The sequence below is a fragment of the Myxocyprinus asiaticus genome, chromosome 50 (genome assembly GCF_019703515.2).
Source record: "Myxocyprinus asiaticus isolate MX2 ecotype Aquarium Trade chromosome 50, UBuf_Myxa_2, whole genome shotgun sequence".
Classification (NCBI taxonomy): Eukaryota; Metazoa; Chordata; class Actinopteri; order Cypriniformes; family Catostomidae; genus Myxocyprinus; species Myxocyprinus asiaticus.
In genome coordinates, this window is record NC_059393.1 from 19562501 (window position 1) to 19584625 (window position 22125).

Consider the following 22125-nt stretch of genomic DNA (forward strand, 5'->3'; position numbering starts at 1 on the left):
ACATTCATCCATAAATGGATAGTTCACCCAAAAAGACAATTCAATCATTATTTACTCACCATCATTTTGTTCCAAACTTAAATGCTTTTAATTTTTCTAGTGAATTTCGTCACTAAACACAATCGTGCCAGTTCGAATATGTGGAATGGAGAATAAGATTTGAGAACTGCAGTGGAGAGGAAGATTTTCAGTGAATAACTACTAGAATTTCAGTCGGTTCCTCACACAAAGCTATCATATGAATTCAGAAGACTTGGAATATAGCGCACAAGTCGAAAAGGACTCCTTTATAGTGTTTTTTTATTTTTTTATTAAAATAATATATAATTAGTATCATTATATTTGTATATTGTGTATAATTATTATTTTTGTCTTGCTTTCCAATAAAAATATCTAAACATTCTTAAAACAAGTTACATTTACTTGACAAGCAAAATGGTATAAGATATTTTGTCTTGTTTTCGGAGAAATGTAACTAAATTTAGTGAGGTTTATGGTTAAAACAAGAAACAAATATATATTTTAAAGGGAAAACAAGTAGCTGAAATTACTATTACAATTTGAAAAAAATCTAAAAATTTCTCATCAAAAAATTTTCCACATGTAGCAATGGCACCTTTGCAGATCCTTGGCATTCTAGCTGTCAGTTTGTCCATATACTCAGGTGACATTTCACCCCATGCTTCCTGTAGCACTTGCCATAGATGTGGCTGTCTTGTCGGGCACTTCTCACACACCTTACAGTCTAGCTGATCCCACAAAAGCTCAATGGGGTTAAGATCCAGAACACTCTTTTCCAATTATCTGTTGTCCAATGTCTGTGTTTTTTTGCCCACTCTAACCTTTTCTTTTTGTTTTTCTGTTTCAAAAGTGTCTTTTTCTTTGCAATTCTTCCCATAAGGCCTGCACCCCTGAGTCTTCTCTTTACTGTTGTACATGAAACTGGTGTTGAGCGGGTAGAATTCAATGAAGCTCTCAGCTGAGGACATGTGAGGCGTCTCTTTCTTAAACTAGAGACTCTGATGTACTTATCCTCTTGTTTAGTTGTACATCTGGGCCTTCCACATCTCTTTCTGTCCTTGTTAGAGACAGTTGACCTTTGTCTTTGAAGACTGTAGTTTACACCTTTGTATGAAATCTTCAGTTTTTTGGCAATTTTAAGCATTGTATAGCCTTCATTCCTCAAAACAATAATTGACTGATGAGTTTCTAGAGAAAGCTGTTTCCTTTTTGCCATTTTTGACCTAATATTGACCTTAAGACATGCCAGTCTATTGCATACTGTGGCAACTCAAAAACAAACACAAAGACAATGTTAAGCTTCATTTAACGAACCAGATAGCTTTCAACTGTATTTGATATAATGGCAAGTGATTTTCTAGTACCAAATTAAAAGTTTAGCATGATTACTCAAGGAAAAGGTGTTGGAGTGATGGTGGATTTTGATGGATCAAAAATGACTTCTTTTCAAATAGTGATGGTGCTGTTTACTACATCAGTAATGTCCTGACTGTATGTTTTGATCAGTTGAATGCCACTTTGGTGAATTAAAGTACCAATTTCCTTCCAAAACAGCAAAATGTGCACATTATTCCAAACTTGTGGCCGCCAGTGTATATATATATATATAAAAGCATAAACTTTACAAATTTTTGTCAGATTTTCTGAATACCAGACTTGATATCGTATGCCATTTTACTTCTCATAGTAAATATATCATGTTTAAAGAATATTTAGATGTTTTTACTGGATCACAAGACAAAAATACTAATTAAGAAAATTATTTTTTGGAGTGATGTGGGATTGGAGACACATAAGGCTAATTAAATAATGACACAATTTTCATTTTTTGCGGAGAACTGTTCCTTTAAAAACTAAAAAAAACAAAAAAAAAAATAAAAATAATTATTATTGCATAAGTTCCTCACTTAATGATTGTATGCTGTTTTAGATTGTACACTGGAAAAAAATATATTTTTTTAAGACAAGTATTTTTTTCCTGTTTTCCTGTTAAATTATCTAAACATTCTTAAAACATGATTTATTTACTTGTCAAGCAAAATGGCATAAGATATTAAGTATTATTTTAAAAGAAATCTGACAAAATTTTGTGAACTTTAGACTTAAAAAATAAAATAAAACAATCTGCCAATGGGGTAAGAAAAATAAACTTGTTTTCCCTTTGAATTAAGTTTATTTTTCTTACCCCATTGGCAAACAGTTTTCCTTGTTTTAAGCATAAATCTCACTAAATTCAGTTAGATTTCTCTCAAAACAAGACTTAAAATCTCATGCCAGTTTGCTTGTCAAGTAAATAAATCACGTTTTAGAAATGTTTAGATATTTTTACTGGAAAACAAGACAAAAACACTTGAAAATCATTTTTTGCAGTGTTAGCAGTTTTCTTAATACAACTGATGTAATGTAAAAAGTAAAGCATGTAATGAAATAATTTAACATAAGAATCTGAATGTATGCAAGCCCTCCAACCCATAACTTGTCATTTCAGGGAAACGTGACCTTTACCTGCTCAGAGCCACAGCTGGTGTCCACCACCTTCTTGAGCTCTAGCAGCAGTTTCCTTTCACTTCCTGCGGACGGTGTAATGGACGGTGCCAGGGAACAACTGTCGGTGACATTTCAGTTCCGAACGTGGAACAGGGAAGCGATGTTACTTTCCACCTGGCTGAGGAGAGAGACTGAGAGACTTCTGGTGCTGCTTGTTCACGGGCAACTTAGACTTACACATCACAGATCACCTCTGCAAAGCTCGGACATAGTCATCGGTGAGATATGGCGGTAATTATGTTGAAGTGGGGTCCAAAAGTTTGAGACCACTTGTGGAAATGCTTCTATTTTGCAATTGCTACAAATTATATTATCAGCATAGCAATTTGAGTGAAAAGTTTAATTGAAAACATGAATTTTGGAATTTCTTAGTATTTGGGATGTCACCCTTTTGCTTTATTGTCAGCATGAACTTGAGCGAGCATGAACAAAACCTGATGATCATGTTATCCAGCATGATTTGAGAGTTTTCCAAAGAGCATCTTGTGTGCGTCAATGTAAGCAAGAAAGAAGTTAACATGGTTACAAAAGTGCTTACATTTGATTAGTGACCTAGAAATAGTGCAAAAAGCCAACATACTGTTCTACAGACTTGGTTTAGGGTCTTTTCAAAATCCCTAAACAAAGGCCCAAATTTCTGACCGCAACCTTTCCAAAAGCTTTTAAACTACATCCACCAAATTTGGCACAGACCTTTGGATTGTTCTGACCCGGGTTGCTTTGTCTTTTCTAACTGATCAGACTTACGGTTTTCCCTTAGTGGGCAATGAAACTTCCCATAGACTTAAACTGATGGAATGTTCAAATGAGCCAAGAGAATGTTCATGAATTCAAATTCCAACTGTCAAATCCATCCATCCATCCATCCCCTTCAAACTTTAATTTCAAAACTATTTAAACTTTCAAACAAGGCTTTGTCAATCCACCATCAAAGTTTGTTTTGACCAATGAATTTATGTATGTTTTTGTAAAGCGTCTTTGTTTTAATCATACAACTTTTTGTGTTTTCCAGGTTTAAATAAGATTTTGATCCAAGATTGACAGTGTAGTCTCAGTGTATGTGTGGGTGTTTAGGTTTTGCCATTCTTGTAGGAACAACATTTCTGATAATATGAGGGGTCAATTAGAATACATTTTTATCCCAATCAACGTTGAAATACTTTTTTTTCTTGCATAAATCATTATTCTAACAAACTTTACTGAGATATATAAACAAAATAAACCTAAAAATAGATACTGTGAAAACAAGTCTTATTATCTTATACAATTTTGATTTTCAAGCGAACTTATCTTGTTTGAAGTATTTTAATGATGCTCAATATTTTTACTAGAAAACAAAAATTCTGAATTAAGAAAATGAGTTTTTGTGCAACAGCATGAATGCACAGTAATTGTAATTGGCTCACAATAAGAACCCCCAAGGATATATACAATGTTCTATTTTTCTTCATTTTTCTGTCTCCGCCATAAAAGGACATAAACAAAACCAATCTTCGTGTGCTCACATTCCCCTTAAAAGCATTTACAGAGAATTTAAGATTTTTAGTTGTTAAACACTCTTTTGGCAGGCGCACCTGTTTGTCAACTAAATTCTGAATGCAGTTTGCCTGGCAGGCTGCCATCGCAGACGCCAAACCGAATCTCTGCACGTCCCTCTCAAGGGGAATGGAGGATTCTCTACCGAGCTGACATATGCAGATTAACTCGTTGAGCTCCAGCGCGCAAACCCCAGATCTGTCAATCATTCACCATGATTAATATGCAGCGTTTGAGGTGTAACATCGCTCTGTGTCTTCCTCTGCCAGGTCAGGCGCTGAGTGATGGCCAATGGCACACCGTGTCTGTTAGCATGGGTGGACTGCAGGTGTCCCTTTCGGTAGACGACGAGCTACCGTCGACCATGCAGCTGAAAGAGATGGCACAGCCTGGGAAGAGTGTGTTGATTGGAGGTAGGATGGTAGCATATGCAGTAATTAAAAGTATGTTTGTGAAAATACAATGGTGTGAGGTGATGTGGATAGCTTATGTAAAACAGAATTGTGTGGGCAGCTTAACCACTATATGCACTTTTCTTTTTTGTTCTTTATGATGCAAGAGTAATCACTGGCATTGTGTTCTAATCTATATTTGACTGTAAAGGACAACATTATATAATGTTTTAATGTTCCTAGAGAACAGAACTAAAGAAAAGTAGTTTATTTTTGTTTCTATCTATTTAAATCTATTAAACTGCAAAGGAATTTCCAATTAATGTACTTTGTAAACATTTTAACAGGTTGTCCACCAATATTAGCCAATCAGGGATGTCGGAATCCAACTCAGGCCTATCAGGGATGCATACGCTCTATTGTGATTAACAACCAGCCAATCAACTTTTACTTGGTGCAGCAAGGCCTGCTTGGAAACTACAGCAAGCTCCAGTTTGACATCTGTGGCATTCGTGACAGGTATAACTGTTGTACAGGTATTTGTTAGTCTTTTTCATATGAAAACGACAAGTGCATTTTTGAATAATTGCAATTCACTCAAAATAAGAGATCATGAGTGATAAAAAAAAATAAATAAAATAAAATAAAAATAAAAACACAGTTTCAAAACAAATAAGTGTTGATCGTGTTTAGCAAGCAAATTGGCCTTCACCTTTTTTGCATTAATCTTTGAATCTGCAAAAAATCTTTTGTATCTTGCCAAAGAGGACTGATGTTTATTGCAATGTTTATGTGAATAAAACAAACCTCACACAGCTAAAATTTGTTTAACACTATTATAGAGTGCAAAAGCGGGGGGCAAAATTTTGAATAGCTCTAGCATCCGACAAGGACGCAACCTTTGTTACAAACTTGTTCAGTATTTGTAAGACTGCAGCAAATTAGAAGTAATTAGCAAGCTGGCGAAAGTGAGATTCTGGTTACTGTTGAAAAAGAAAGCTGCTTTTAAAGGTGGTATTTGCATATATGTGTGTGCAGTGTGGTTAATGTATCGCTCTGTCATACTACAATGCATTTGTATGTGTGTTCTCTTTATGCTCATGACACCACAGCGCTCAACACTGTTGCTTGCACCGTGAACAATATAATGACAGATTTGAATGGATAGAGGGAATGAGCAGATGAGACAGTTTCTCCATTATCCTCGTCCCTCAGCCTCCTGGCCTGTTTTCCGTGGTCTACTTTGCAGCACACATGCACACACGAGTGGGAGATAAACACAGTGGAATAAAGATGAGGGAGAGTGACCGAGAGAAAGAGATAGACAGGTTAGGATAAAAGCGATAGAGAAAATGCTAGTCAGAGGAAGGAAGGAAGGAAGGAAGGAAGAAGACAGGATGTAATATTAGAAGGAAGAAAGGAAGGAAAGATAAAAAGAAGGAAGGATAGGTGTATAGATGGATGGAAGGATTGATGAATGTAAGGAAGGAAGGAAGGAAAGAAAGAAAGATGAAAGCAATGAAGGATACATATATGGATGATTAAAGGTTAAAGGAAGGGATCATGATAGGAAGGAAAGATAGATGGATGTATAGATGGATGGAAGGATAGATGAATTTATGGAAGAATGGATTGGCGTAAGGAAGTTAATAAAGATGGAAGGAAGATGCATATACTGTATGGATGGATAAAATAATGGAGGGACGAAAGGAATGAAGGATGCAAATATGGATGGACAAAAGAATGGATGGACGAAAGGAAGGAATGAAGCAAGGATGGAAAGATTTAGGGAAGAAAGGATGAAAAGAAGGAAGGATAGATGGATGGAAAGATAGATGAATGGATGGAAGAATGGATGGGCGTAAGGAAGTTAGGAAAGATGGAAGGAAGGAGGGAAGAAAGGGAAGGAAGGAAGGATAAAAGGTAGGAAAAATAAAATGCAAAGGAAGGAAGGAAGGGTGGATGGATGGAAGAAATGAAGAATGGATGGAAGTAAAAAAGACAAAAAGAAAAGAAAGAAAGAAAGAAAGAAAGAAAGAAAGAAAGAAAAATAATCAGAATCAGAATGAACTTTATTGCCAAGTATACAAGAAATTTGTCTTGGTGACAGAAGCTTCCAGTGCACAAACAATACAACAACAAGACAGGGATAATAATAAAAAAATAGAATAAAAATAAAAAGTGAATAGAAAATATATATAGAAATACACAATAAGACAAATATATATATATATATATATATATATATATATATATATATATATATATATATACGTATGTATAAATACAAATCTGTTATATACAGTTGCAAGGGAATGTAATGGCAGAAGAGGTATGGTATGTTGGATAAATATAAATAGACCAAGCTGTGTATTGCACATAATTATTGCTCAACGGGGCAGTTTTAACTGTTCATGAGATGGATAGCCTGAAGGAAAAAAAACTGTTCCTGTGCCTGACGGTTCTGGTGCTCAGTGCTCTGTAGCGCCGTCCAGAAGGCAACAGTTCATAAAGGTAGTGGGCTGGGTAAGTGGGGTCCAGAGTGATTTTTCCAGCCCTTTTTCTCACTCTGGAAGTGTACAGTTCTTGAAGGGAGCAACCAGTAATCCTCTCAGCAGTCCGAACTGTACTTTGTAGTCTTCTGATGTTTGATTTCGTAGCTGAACCAAACCAGACAGATAATGAAGTGCAGAAAACAGACTCAATGACTGCTGAGTAGAACTGTATCAGCAGCAGCTGTGGCAGGTTGAACCTCCTCAGCTGGTGAGGGAAATACAATCTCTGCTGGGCCTTTTTCTTAATGGAGTCAATGTGGGTCTCCCACTCCTGTGAGATGGTAGTGCCCAGGAACCTGAATGACTCCACTGCTGCCACAGTGCAGTTTAGAATGGTGAGCAGGGTCAATGTTGGGGCGTTCCTCCCAAAGTCCACTATCATCTCCACTGTTTTCAGCGTGTTCAGCTCCAGGCTGTTTTGACTGCACCAGTGAGCCAGTCGTTCAACCTCACTTCTGTATACAGACTCATCGTCATCTTGGATGAGGCCGATGACAGTAGTGTCGTCTGCAAACTTCAGGAGCTTGACAGAGGGGTCCTTGGCGGTGCAGTCTATACAGGGAGAAGATTAGTGGGGAGAGCACACATCCCTGGGGGGCACCAGTGCTGATCGTACATGTACTGGAAGTGAATTTCCCCTGTCTCACTAGCTGCTGCCTGTCTGTCAGAAAGCTGGTGATCCACTGACAGATAGACGTGGGAACAGAGAATTGGTGGAAGGAAGGAAGGAAGGAAGGAAAGACTATGTAAGAGCATTAGAAAAGAGTAAGCTAGAAAGAAAGAAAGTTGGCCATTCTTTAAGAGTGTTACAGAATCTAGCCAGGGAAACAGAGAGAGAGAGAGAGAGAGAGAGAGAGAGAGAGAGAGAGAGAGGGGTAATATTTCTCCGCGTCAATCTCGTCTCTGCAGGTCTTTCTGGCAACGTACGGCACATTCTTCACTGAGCAAATGCTCAGACCTGGCACCTGCGCAAATGACTGCTGGCAGGGCCAGCGTGGGGATGAATTGTGATTTTAGCTCTGCCAACATGCTGTGAAAAGTCCATGGGAAAACTACAGTTCCAGGCAGGGTTCCATGACCCACTCAGTCTGATGCATCCTTGTCAAATGATATTTGAGGTGCCCTTTTGACCACCTAAGAATCAAAACTTGTCAAAACTATCTTGACAAGTTTAATAGTCCAAAATAAACTGCAGTGACCCATATGGTAGTCTCAGATGAATTAAAACATACTTGGCACATTTAGATTTAAGGCGTCTTTTCATTAGCTTATGCCTTTTGTTGAGTAGTAGTACTCAATCTTAGCCTGTTCAAAATCCAGTTTATTTTGTTCACAAAAGCCACATTTTAAAAAATAACCACAATTGATAAACATAAATTTGTTCATACTTAATATTGCACAGGTTTCGACACTCTTTGAATGTTGATTTCTTCACCTCTGTGTTAATAAAAATTTCCACTAGCCAACGTAGTTCGCAGCTAACTGGTTATCCTAGCGTCTGACAACTGTATGAAACTGTGTTTATTCTGATTGGTCTTTAGGGTGCAGCCAAAGTAGAGGCTCCTTCACATTTACCTTTGCAAAATTCAACGGGTGAAATAACATCATTTGAATAGAAAATTCACACAATTGAGAATTTGAACTTCCGGTGGCAACAACATTTCCCAACATGAATTTCACGTGGGGTTCAACTTCGTACATACCTACACTGAATATTTATAATGCACAAGGAAATAATTTTTGCTGCGAGTTTCTTTATAACTTCACTGCCAGAGTATTAAGTGCAACATGATAAAGAGGCTGCTTGGCAAGTAGATTTTGGAGGTTTTGCATTTGCTCAACATAAGTCCATGCCTTCTTTGAGACATGTCATAATGATGTGACTTGAAATGCTACTGAACATCATTATGGCTGTCAAGATGTAAGCAAAAACTTGTTAAAGAACAATTTTGAAGAAAAAGTGTGACTTTGTGCCGCAACAATGACATTAAAGAGCTTCATGAGGCTTACGAGCCACGGTTTGTGTACCAAGGCTGTAGAAAGTGTGCCTCTGTTTTTGGTTTGGTAAAGCTTATCAGCCATAGTAAATCAAGATAACTGAGGCCAGTTATGGATTTTGGCTGTCTTCTAGAATAAGTGCCAAAGTCCCAAGAAGGGGCACTCCTTTGTGATGACCTTTGATCACCATCATAAATCATTAATGGAGAGCTAGTCTAGTGTACCTTACCTTAGACACTCTAGCTATATTTCTTTATCACTCTATATCTTGTTTTTTCAGCTTCCTTCATCTCTTTATCATTCTGTCTAACCTATAGCTAGACCCTAAGTCCTTGTCCTTGCCAGCTGAGTGCAGTTTGATATGTCCAGGCAGATCAATAGAGATTTGGAAAGAGGCCACTGGGCCAAGAAGCCACAGCTCCTGCCAACAGCCCCCCCCCCTGTTGCCCTGAATAGAGCCCGCAGGGAGGAGGAGGTTTGTGGGCAAAAATGTTGCTATCCTCTGTGATCCAGACATGTGAATAATTTTTATCCGCAATGCCCTGCTGTTCATCAGGTGCTTTGCAGAAGTAAGAATATAGAGTGAAACAAGACTAAGAAAGAGCAAGAGAGAGAGAGAGAGCGAATAGGTACCCATCCTCAAGTTCAAAGTATACTACAATTTCATCACAGGCGCAGTGCGCATGGCCCATCCACGTGTAACCTAGTTTTTCAAGACACTGGGAGAGTCTGTGTCTTTGAGCATCGTTGGTGCATGTACCTGCCTTTGACTGTCCCAAAATATTATCTCAAATCTGTATAGTATACTACCTCAAAATAGTATACTTTGAAAGGCTGAGTGCTCGACCATCTCATGACGAAGTATGACTCACGACAAAGAAACTGAATTAAACTCTTGCCTTTAAGGTACCCCTTACTCTAAGTATAAAGCGTCAGTATGTAACTTGTCCAACATGTTTGTGCTATAGACATGAATTATACCTCAAATCATGTGACTTGCTGAAGAGAGGTGTGGTGGTGCTTTTCTAAGCAATCTGACAATTTTCGCCTGACAGAAGACTGAATAGGTGAAAAAATCTCAGACTTACATTGAAGGAGTAATCCAAGCCATATCTAGGGACCAGAATACCATAGAGACTTAAGGCCAGGGTATATATATATATATATATATAGTTTTTCCATGTGCTGTTCCATCTTGCACACATTTGAGGTCACAGCCTTTAAAGGTACTGTATATTCTTTTAAACACAAGCCCATTCAGACATGTTCACCACATGTGCACTACGACTGCTTTGTGATACTTTTTAGTCTATATGAGTCTTGAAAAATGAGCTGCACGCAAACAGTCTGTGCATACTGTGCTGATGACAAAATTTGAATCATGCGCACTGTGCGCGAGATGTACCGGTACATGGAGAACCGAAGTATACTTTGGCCTTTAAAGTTGGGCTCTTTTAACTTTGGCCAGTAAGCAACCTTCTGGGAAACTCTTGCAAACTCCTGGTAATCAACCAGAGCAAATTAGGATCATGGTGGTGACTTTTTAAAAGGCCACTTACATATTTGTCCATGAAAAAAAAAATTGTATTTATTCACAATGAATATAGGCTAAATGAAAATTCTCGAAACGGTACTTTAGATATCCCACTTTTACAATTCATAACTCCTTCCTTAGAACCTTTCTGTACCATGCACTTTTTTCCAAAAGAATGGCCTTTGTGCTCTTGTGCTTAACGTCATAGAAATTGCACAGTTAGAGAAGAATTTAAATGTATTTTAGGCCATTAACTTCAGTTCAGTTTCATCTTGCAATGTGGGGTGCCTGTTAGCGCTGAGATCAGCTCGCGACAGTTCAGAATCAACCTCTGCTGAGCTACTGATATGGCCGCAATCCCGTGGCCCATGAGGCGAGAAGGTTGTCATTTCTCTACTCCCTTCCCTCATCACATGCTACGTGGAGATGAGTTATTTCTGTCTAGATGGAGTCTGACAGCTGTGTTTTCGTTGTCTCATTATACTGATCTTTTGTTCTCCCACTCTCCCTGCTGTATTAATCAAAGTAGCAGTCTCGTATTGTACTGTTCTTTAAAGTCCTTTTTTCCACACCTCTGCAGGTATTAATATTTGGTACAGCATTTGATTAGTTGATTCAATTATTAAATTTCATTGAGTGACAGAAACTATTACAACATTAACGCACCTTTCAGAGTCTTTAATGAGAGGTACATCAAAAGAGGTTGTAATTTTACAGCTAAGTACACACCCAGATGGTTTTGTTGGATTATACTGTAACAAGGGAGTGCAACCGTGTTACAGTTTTAATTGGCATTTTTACACACAGGTATTTAGCATATGTTTTGCATTAAAATGTTTCTCATTTTCAAAGCGTGAGAACACATGCTTTATTGTTGTCTTTTGGAAAAAACATAAATTTCAGGGCAAGTTCCCTTTTGAAGTCATTTGTTGTTGCCTTTAAGGATTTGTTAAATGTTTTTTATGAGTTACATAATTTATCATGTTGTGTAGATTGTTTACCAATGATAAGAGCGATCAAACTATAAATACCCCATCTGTTATGAGAAATTTAGATCGTTTACAGTTAATAAACTGAATGCCGAGTGTACAAAGTAGTCAATCATTTCAACAGTCACTGATAGTTGCTATATACCTGTTTGATAATTAAATCTCGCAGAGAGAGAGCAAAAGAGTTCTAGACTTCATCACAATTGCAATCCTTCAGCGCTTGTCTACCATTCTCATCCATGAGTGTGCATTCAGTCTGTTTCAAAATGTTTGCATCCTTCGTGAGCTTTCAGTCTCACACATCTTTTTCTAACAGTCACTTTTGGTTATTGATTGATGCCACGTCCTCGCATCAAATTCCCCCAAGCACAAAATGCATTACCGCTCGGTTTTGTACCTTATGTCTCAGTGTGTCATTTGCAGGATTTGTGTAATTTGGTAATGCATTTGCCATACCCCTGTAAGTGCCGTGAAAGTTGTACGTTTAATCAGTAATCTTATTTTCCCTACAGATGTCTTCCTAACTACTGCGAGCATGACGGGGAATGCTCTCAGTCTTGGAGCACCTTCTTCTGTGACTGCTCAGGAACCGGGTATACGGGAGCAACTTGTCATAACTGTGAGTAAACAAGAACAAAAGTGATCGCAATTAAAACATTGGCACAAACAACAATGATAATGAGAACAAAGTTGACTTTTTATGTAGCTACAAACTTTTGACTCCTTTAGGTTTTTTGATTAATGAAGAACAAGCTAGATTTTCTTTTTTTGTTTTTTTGTTTTTTTGTTTTTTTTTTTGTAATACTAATTAACATGTTTATGGAAGAGAAAAGCTGAGAGGAAAATTTAAATGATTGTGTGAGAAATCAAGAAATACACTGTAAATAAGTGAAAAAATAAACATTTTAGTTTTTTTATATATATATTTTTGTCTTCCTATACACCCTTAAAACATAAAGACAAATTTAAAAGATAAGACTTCTTTTCAGAAAGTATATATCTTGAATTAAGTTTATTTTAATAGACTCAGTTATTAGTAAAATTTTGTTTTTAAATCATATGCTTTTAATATACTAAATATGTTTGTTCTTTTCCAATTAAAAAGATCTGAATATAATAAATGTAAAATATAAATAAAAAAAATTAAGACTTTTTCAGAAAATATCTTGAATTATGTTTATTTTAATAAACTTAGTTATTAGTAATACATAATTTTAATATACTTAAATATTTTTGTTAAATGTAAAATATAAATTTGAAAGATAAGACTTGTTTCCAGAGAATATTTTTAAGTTTATTTTTAATAAACTTATTAGTATATTTGTTAATAAATAATTGTAATGTACTTTTAATATACAAATTATTTTTGCTTCTTATTCAGTAAAAAGATATAAACATTATTAAAACTTTAAAAAAAAAAAATATTTAAAATATATGACTTGTTTTCAGAGAATATATTTCAAATTAAGTTTATTGTAATAAACTTTATTTATTATTATACTTATTAATAAATAATTTTAGTATACTTCAGTATATTTGTTATGCTAATGCTGTTAATGTTACTAAATGTTTATTTTTTTTATTTTTTTATTTTTTTTTATAATGCACAAAACTCACTAAACTGTGTTAGTGTCATGATCCTGTCTGGACTGCAGTCTGGCTTTTGTCTGTTTTGGATTTTTGTGTGCTTTTCTTCGTGTTGTGGTTGTGTCTGAGCACATGGCTCTGTTTGTGTTTGTTTACCATGTGCTCTTCTTTCCCCAGCTGCTCGTTTTTGTAAACTACACCTCCTCATATTCTTGTTTAGTCTATGCTAATAAAAACAAAAATGAGTGATTTGTAAATTATATTCACACTTTGCTATATTGAAAGCACTACAACTACACATTGAATGGTGTTTTATTCATAGGTTTTTTTTTTTTTTTTGTGAAAATGTACAGTCATTTCAAATCAGACGACTGCAACACACTCCAAAAAAGTTTGGACAGTCGAGTGTTTACCACTGTGAAACATCACCATTTCTTCTAATAACACTTATTAAACATTTAGGCACTGAAGACACAAGTTTGTTAAGTTTAGAAAGTGGAATTCCCTATCTGTCACTCACTCGACGTTGTGTCGATGTAGTGACACTAGGGGTCACACTTGGGAGCCCCAAACACCTCTGCTTTTTTGAAAAAAGGCCAATGAAAATTGGCGAGTGGAATTTGCATGCCATTTCCCCGGACATACGGGTATAAAAGGAGCTGGTATGCAACCACTCATTCAGATTTTTTCTTCGGAGCCGAGCGGTTCTATTCATTGAAGCTGAATTCATCCGTGAAGTTCATTCACCTCATCTGCTGGATTCTACGGCGCATTTCAGTGGCTTCTCCCCCTCTGCACCCATGGAGTGCAGAGAACACCCCTGGGCGCTTCGGCAGAAACAACTAAAAGAGTATATTGTAAAAAGAGTATATTTTCTTTCTAAAAGAGTGGCACACACGGAACGTCTTTTTAAAGATGCCTTTCCGTTTGTGTGTTATTCCTGGTTGTGGTCAATATTTCTCCGCTTCTGACGGCCACGATCACTGTCTTATGTGTCTGGGCACTGCCCACGCAGAGACATCGTTCGTGGATGAGTCATGTCGACATTGCGAGAACATGACCATGGCAATGTTGCAGTCGTGGCTTGCTTTTGTAAGAAAGAAATCCACCCCAGCAGCTCCCCGCACCGGTCCTTCTACCTACGGGTTTGAGGCAGCATTGGTTAGCACTGGGGGCGATTTGGGGACATCAATGGGACCACCTCCACCGGGTATCCCCCCACGGACCTCCCATTCCCCAGCATGCTCGCTTGCCCCTATCGGGCTCTCGCACGAGACCGGCGGCTCTTCTAAGCTCGAGTTCGACTTCTGGTTCAGAGTTCTGGAAGACGATGAGTTATCGAGCGCAGCATCGGAGAGCGGGCTCATCCAGTCTGATGCAGAGGCTTTGGCTGGGCTTCCTCCTTCGAGAAGGTCACCCAGTCTCATGCCGACGTGGAAATGACAGACATGCTTTCCCGGGCGGCCGCGAGCGTCGGGCTAGAGTGGAACCCTCCACTCTCCCCTGAACCCTCGCGGCTCGACGATCGGGTCCTGGGCACGGGGTGCCACCCACGGCCACGTCCCAACCCCGTTCCTTTCTTCCTGGAAGTGCATGAGGAGCTAACAAGATTGTGGGAGGCACCTTTTACTGCTGGTCCCGGTCGTTCAGCTCTCCCACTCTCGCTACCCTCGATGGCGGAGCGGCCAGGGGGTATTCAGTGATCCCACAGGTGGATAAGGCGCCCGCGGTGCACTTGTGTTGCAGAGCGCCGCCACCTGGCATGGGCGCCCGAAGCTCCTGTCCAGGGCCTGTATGTTTACGTCGTCCCTGATGGCTAGAGCCTACGGTGCCGCTGGACAAGCTGCCTCCGCCCTGCATGCCATGGCTCTCCTGCAAGTACACCAAGCCAAGGTGCTAAAAGAACTGCACGAGGGTAGTTGGCACCTCGAGCTCCGCCCCACCACGAGGCCCCACCCACTGGTACGTCCAACTTGGTCATTCCCTCGCCCGGTGTTTGGGTGCATGGCTCGCACTTTCCAACCCGTCGCGATGGCTGACCCGGACCATCCGACACGGCTATGCGATTCGGTTTGCCAGGCGCCCGCCCAGGTTCAGCAGCATCCGCTTCACCTCGGTGAAGGGCGAGAACGCCGCAACCTTGCGTGCGGAGAACGCTACCCTTATGTGCAAGGGCGCGATAGAGCCTGTCCCTCCAGCCGAGATGAAGAAAGGGTTCTACAGCCCTTACTTCATCGTACCGAAGAAAGGCGGTGGGTTGCGACCAATCCTGGACCTGTGAATACCGAACTGGGCTTTGCACAGACTCCCGTTCAAGATGAAGGCAAACCGCAGCCTTCGGGTCAACTGGGAAAAGAGCAAGCTCTCCCCGGTTCAGAGCATCTCTTTTCTCGGTCTGGAGTTGGACTCAGTCTCGATGACAGTGCGCCTCATGAACAAGCGCACACAGTCGGTGCTGAACTATCTTAAGGCATTCAGACGGAGAACAGCGGTTCCACTTAAACATTTTCAGAGGTTCCTGGGACATATGGCATCCTCAGCGGTGGCCAAACCACTCGGGTTAATGCATATGAGACCGCTTCAGCATTGGCTTCAGACTTGAGTCCCAAGATGGGCATAGCACCATGGGACACATCACGTGGCCATCACGCCGATCTGTCACCGCCTCTTCAGCCCTTGGACCGACCTTGCATTTCTATGGGCAGGGGTTCCCCTAGAGCAGGTCTCCAGGTGCATCGTGGTTACAACAGATGCCTCCAAGACGGGCTGGGGTGCCATATGCAATGGACACGCAGCCGCTGGCTCCTGGACTGGCCCGCAGCTGCATTGGCACATCAACTGCCTAGAGATGTTGGCAGTACTGCTCGCCCTGCGGAGGTTCCGGATATTGATCCAGGGCAAGCATGTGTTGGTCCGGACGGACAACACAGCATCAGTAGTGTACATCAACCGCCAAGGTGGTCTATGCTCCCATTGCATGTCACGACTCACCCGGCGTCTCCTCCTCTGGAGTCAGCAGCGCCTCAAGTCGCTATGAGCTACTCACATCCTGGGCGACCTCAACACCGCAGCGGACGCGCTGTCACATCAGGTTAACCTCAGGGGAGAGTGGAGACTCCACCCTCAGGTGGTCCAGCTTATTTGGAGTCGATTCAGTCGAGCACAGGTAGACCTGTTTGCTTCCCGGGAATCCTCCCACTGCCCACTTTGGTACACCCTGACCGAGGCACCCCTCTGTATAGATGCGCTGGCACACAGCTGGCCCCGTGGACTATGCAAATACATGTTTACCCCAGTGGGCCTACTTGCACAGACCCTGTGCAAGGTCAGGGAGGATGAGGAGCAGATCATACTAGTAGCACCCTACTGGCCCACACAGACATGGTTCTCGGATCTCATGCTCCTCACGACAGCCCCCCCTGGCAAATTCCCCTGAGGAAGGACCTTCTTTCTCAGGGACGGGGCACTATCTGGCACCTGCAACCAGACCGCTGGAATCTCCACATCTGGCCCCTGGACGGGACGTGGAAGGCCTAAGTGGCCTACCACCCGCGGTGGTAGACACGATCACTCAGGTTAGGGCTCCCTCTACGTGGCGCCTGTATGCCTTGAAGTGCCGTCCGTTTGCTAATTGGTGTTCTTCCCGACGCGAAGACCCCCAGAGATGTGCAGTCAGATCAGTGCTTTTCTTCCTGCAGGAGAGGCTGGAGGGGTGGCTGTCCCCCTCCACCCTGAAGGTGTATGTAGCCGCTATTTTGGCACATCACGATGCAGTAGATGGTAAGTATTTGGGGAAGCACGACTTGATCATCAGGTTCCTGAGAGGCGCTAGGCGGTTGAATCCCGCCAGACCATGCCTTGTCCCCTCGTGGGACCTCTCCGTAGTCCTTCAGGGTCTACAGGGAGCTCCGTTTGAGCTCTTGGAGTCAGCTGAACTTTAGGCACTCTCTTTGAAGACTGCCCTCCTGACTGCGCTCACTTCCATAAAAAGGGTAGGGGACCTGCAGGCGTTCTCTGTCAGCGAATCGTGACTGGTGTTCAGTCCGGGTTACTCTCACATGATCCTGAGACCCCAACCGGGTTATGTGCCCAAGGTTCCCACGACTCCTTTTAGGGATCAGGTGGTGAACCTGCCCCAAGAGGAGGCAGACCCAGCCTTGGCATTGCTGTGAGCTTTACGCATCTATTTGAATCGCACGCAGAGCCTTAGTATCTCCGAGCAGCTCTTTGTTTGCTTTGGTGGACAGCGGAAAGGAAGCGCTGTCTCCAAACAGAGGATCACCCACTGGGTCATCGACGCCATCAAGATGGCATATCAGGCTCAGGACGTGCCACCCCCTGCGGGGTTACGAGCCCACTCCACCAGGAGTGTGGTGGCCTCATGGGCCCTGGCCAGTGGCGCCTCTTTGGCAGACATCTGCAGAGCAGCAGGCTGGGCAACACCCAACACATTTGCGAGGTCTACAATCTCCGGGTTGACCCGGACTCGTCCTGTGTATTGGCAGGCACAAGCAGGTAAGTTCCGGGACAACTGGCCGGGTGTACCGCTTGCGCATAGTGCCTTTCCCCACCCTTGAGGTGAAGATGTGCGCTCTTGACTCCCAGTCATGTTCACAGACTGTGATCCCTGGATGACTTTCCTCCTTAGCCCTCTGGCAGCTGAGTTTGCAGAGAAACTCTCTGACCGTCCCAGTAAGTGCACTAATGAGCCCCTGTACTGAGGTAGGTGCTCCACATGTACTGGTTCCACGAAGGCGACCCCATATGATATCTTCCACAAAAATTGTTTCCCTAACGGCAAACTGCGTCTTTCTTGGGCAGAGGCCCCTCTGCCCCCGGTCGCCATGCTCTGTAGAAACTCCTCCCCCTTCGGGTAGGACCTACCATGGACCTCTCCACATGACATATTTCCAACAAGACTCGGTAAGACTATTTGATATATTCCACTCAAAATACCCATCCCCCCCTTTTTGGGTGGGGTGTGGTCTCTGCAGTGTCTTCCCCTTGGGAGGGACACCCCCCGACGCAGACATTTGTGGCTCCCAGTCAGTTAACAAATTTCACTCTTTTTGGGGAGAAAAAAGAGGGAAAAGAGGCCTCGGCTTGGCTAGCCTGTCCCTATAGCTGGGCAGTCAACTTGTTCCTGATGGACCATTCAACGCTCATAAGTGCGTTGGGGAAGGTTACGTCACTGCCTGGTGTGCTGGCTACGAGGCACACAGCAGTCTGCCCGTCACACACCGCCAGTTCATGCAACACAGTTCAGCTAGTTGTGGCATTTTGTATAGGGACCCCTAGTGTCACTACATCGACAGAACGTCGAGTAAGTGACAGATAGGGAACGTCCTGGTTACTTTCGTAACCTCCGTTCCCTGATGGAGGGAACAAGATGTCGTGTCCCTCTTGCCACAACGCTGAACTACCCGCTGAAATGGCCGGGACCTGGTCAGCACAAAACCTGAAAGAGTGGTTGCATACCAGCTCCTTTTATACCCGTATGTCCAGGGGAGTGGCATGCAAATTCCACTCGGCAATTCTCATTGGCCTTTTTTCAAAAAGGCAGAGGTGTTTGGGGCTCCCAAGAGTGACCCCTAGTGTCACTACATCAACACAACGTCTCGTTCCCTCCATCAGGGAACGGAGGTTATGAAAGTAACCAGGACAATTTGCCACATTCATCCATTATGCAGGTCTTCAGCTGCACAATTGTACGGGGTCTTCGTTGCCATATTGTGCACTTCATAATGCACCTCACATTCTCAATTGGAGACGGTCAAGACTGCAGGCAGGCCAATCTAGCACCCGCACTCTCTGCAAAAATCATTGAAAAGGTTGTTTTCAATCAGCTGAACAAATTCTTAATCTCGAATGGCTACTTGGATAATTTACAGATGGCGCTCATAAAGATCCTAAATGATATTTGGCTAAATACTGATTCAGGAAAAAAATATCAGTGCTGGTATTATTAGATCTCATTGCTGCTTATGACACTGTTGACCATAACATTCTCCAAGACAGACTGGAAAACTGGGTAGGGCTCTCTAGGACGGTCCTCAGCTGGTTCAGGTCATATCTAGAAGGTAGGGGTTACTATGTGAACATAGGCAATTATGAATTTGAGTGGACATCCATGACGTGTGGAGTCCCACATGGCTCAATTCTTTCACTGCTCCTGTTCAACCTGTATATGCTCCCACTTGGCCAAATTATGAAAAAGAAACAAATTGCATACCATAGCTATGCAGACGATACCCAGATCTATCTAACCCTATCGCCAAATGACTACAGCCCCATAGACTCTCTGTGCCAGTGCATTGATGAAATTAACAGTTGGATGTTCAGTTAAACAATGACAAGACAGAGGTCATTATATTTGGCAACAAAGGCGAAATTCCAAAGGTGAATACATTCCTTGACTCCAAGGGCCTAAAGACAAAAATTCAAGTAAGACATTTTGGTGTCATTTTAGAGTCAGACCTTAGTTTCAGAAGTCACATCAAAGCAATAACTAAATCAGCCTACTATCATCTAAAAAATATATCCAGAATTAGATGTTTTTTATCCAGTCAAGACTTAGAGAAACTTGTTCATGCATTCATCACCAGTAGGGTAGACTATTGCAATGGACTCCTAACCAGCCATCCCAAAAAATCCATTAGACACCTGCAACTCATTCAGAATGCTGCTGCCAGGATTCTCACCCGAACCAAAAAATCTGAGCATATTATTACAGTCCTCAGGTCTTTACACTGGCTTCCAGTTACATTTAGAATTGATTTTAAAGTACTATTACTCATTTATAAATCGCTCAATAGCCTAGGACCTAAATACATTTCAGATATGCTTGTTGAATATAAACCTAACAGACCTCTCAGATCATTAGAAGTCAGTTAGACATACAGAGGGTTCACTCAAAACAAGGTGAGACAGCGTTTAGCTATTATGCCACCCGCAGTTGGAACCAGCTTCCAGAAGAGGTTAGATGTGCCCCAACAGTAGCCACATTTAAATCCAGACTGAATACACATCTGTTTAGCTGTGCATTTTCCAAACAGTAAACATTACTTGAAATGTCAAGTTTTAGGCTCATAATGCAACAATTTATGTTCATTGAATTTATTTATCTTAAAAATCTATAGACTTAAGATTTTAAGTGTTAATAACTCCTCGGTTAAAGTGAATTTATGGGGCATTTAAATAGTTGTTATTAAGAACTCATAGAGGTTTTAGCTCTTTTGTTGTATTATTTATGTTGTTTTGTTGCAAATAGTTGTTTGTGTGATGTCACCATTAGGGTGATCTGTGTCTCCTTTGGTCAAGCTGGACCCTGTTAACTCTATTTCAGTTCTCCTTGTGCATATGCAAGTGAAGTACATGTATATATGCATTTCTGTGGAGAATTAAGTTTATTTAATGACTGACCTATAATATTTTATTTGAGCTGTGTTATTGTATATATTTATTAAGTATAAACAACAATATGTAAATGGGAAATCTGAGTGAAGTCTACTTGCATCTAGTTAACTTCATGTGAACACTAAGTAAACTTAATTACACAAGTTTTGGAAACACCATTACTCCATTCAACTGAGGTAATGAGTTTACTTAATTGAGTAAAGACAACTTATTAGGGTTTTCAGTGTAGTTTCATTTGTTCCTCATGTGTTATGCTCCTTATATATTGTGACATCCTCCATATTGTCTTTGCCAAATTGTTTTGTGTGTTTTGTGTGTTTTCAGTCATTTCTAGTGCAGTTTTGGTAGGTCTAGTGTTTATATTTGTTACCCATTTTAAGATTCTTGTTTCTGTTATTTTCTCCATTGTGAGTATTTTTGTTCTAGTTTTGTTCTTTTGTTTTCTGTTAATAAAACCCATTGATTGCCATCCTGCATTATAGTTCTTCTTCCTGTACTCGTGAGAGTTAGTTTTATGCTTAAAATAAGAAGAACATTTTTTTTGCTAATGGGGTAAGAATATACAAACAACCATAAACATCATGGTTACTGGTGTAACCTCCATTCCCTGATGGAGGGAACGAGACGTTGGTGTCGATGTAGTGACACTAGGGGTCACTCTTGGGAGCCCGAGACACCTCTGGTCTTTGATAAAAGGCCAATGAAAATTGGCGAGTGGTATTTGCATGCCACTCCCCCGAACATACGGGTATAAAAGGAGCTGGTATGCAACCACTCATTCAGGTTTTACGCTGAGGAGCCGATATAAGGTCCGGCCATTTCAGCAGGTAGTTCAGCGTTGTGGCAGGAGGGACCAACGTCTCGTTCCCCCCATCAGGGAACGGAGGTTACACCAGTAACCATGACGTTCCCTATCTGTCACTTACTCGACGTTGGTGTCGATGTAGTGACACTAGGGGTCCCTATACAAAACACCACAAGGCTGAATTATGTTACGTGAGCTGGCGGTGTGTGGTGGGCAGACTTGCTGTGTGCCTCATAGCCAGCACACCAGGTCGACACGTAACCTCCCCCAACACAGTTATGAGTGTTGAACAGCCCTTTTTGGGGACAAGTCGACTACCCAGAGATAGAGACAGGCTTAACCCAGTCGTGGCCTCTTTCCCCTTCTCTTTTTCCACTCCCTAAAAAAGAAGGGGGATTATCCGACTGGGCCGCCAGGTCCAGTCGGGGGGTGTCCCTCCCAAGGGGAGGACACCGCGGAGACCACACCTCGCCCCAAGAGAGGGGGGATATTTAAGTGGAAGAATACATCACATTGTCTTTCCAACCATGTGGAGAGCCTTCAAGGTAGATCCTGACTAATGGGGGAGGAATTACTACAACATGGAGACTGGGGCAGAGAGGCTCTGCCCAAGGAAGACGCAGTTGGCCAGCAGGGAAATGAATTAGCGGAAGGTATAGATCACATGGGGTTAGCCTTACAGGGAACCGCCACATGCGGAGCACCTACCCCAGAACCGGGCTCTTAGTTAGCGCGTGTACTGGGC

General features: G+C 41.5%; 1 protein-coding gene across 1 annotated transcript in view; it reads left to right on the forward strand.

Annotated features, from left to right (window-relative positions):
* The window catches only part of LOC127438762 (contactin-associated protein-like 5), a 102526-nt gene that overhangs the window by 51176 nt on the left and 29225 nt on the right, over positions 1 to 22125 (forward strand). Inside the window, exons 8-11 of the mRNA XM_051694589.1 lie at positions 2510 to 2786; positions 4374 to 4517; positions 4844 to 5015; positions 12085 to 12191. Coding sequence (XP_051550549.1) covers positions 2510 to 2786; positions 4374 to 4517; positions 4844 to 5015; positions 12085 to 12191 — 700 coding nt within the window. The remainder of the gene's footprint in view (positions 1 to 2509; positions 2787 to 4373; positions 4518 to 4843; positions 5016 to 12084; positions 12192 to 22125) is intronic.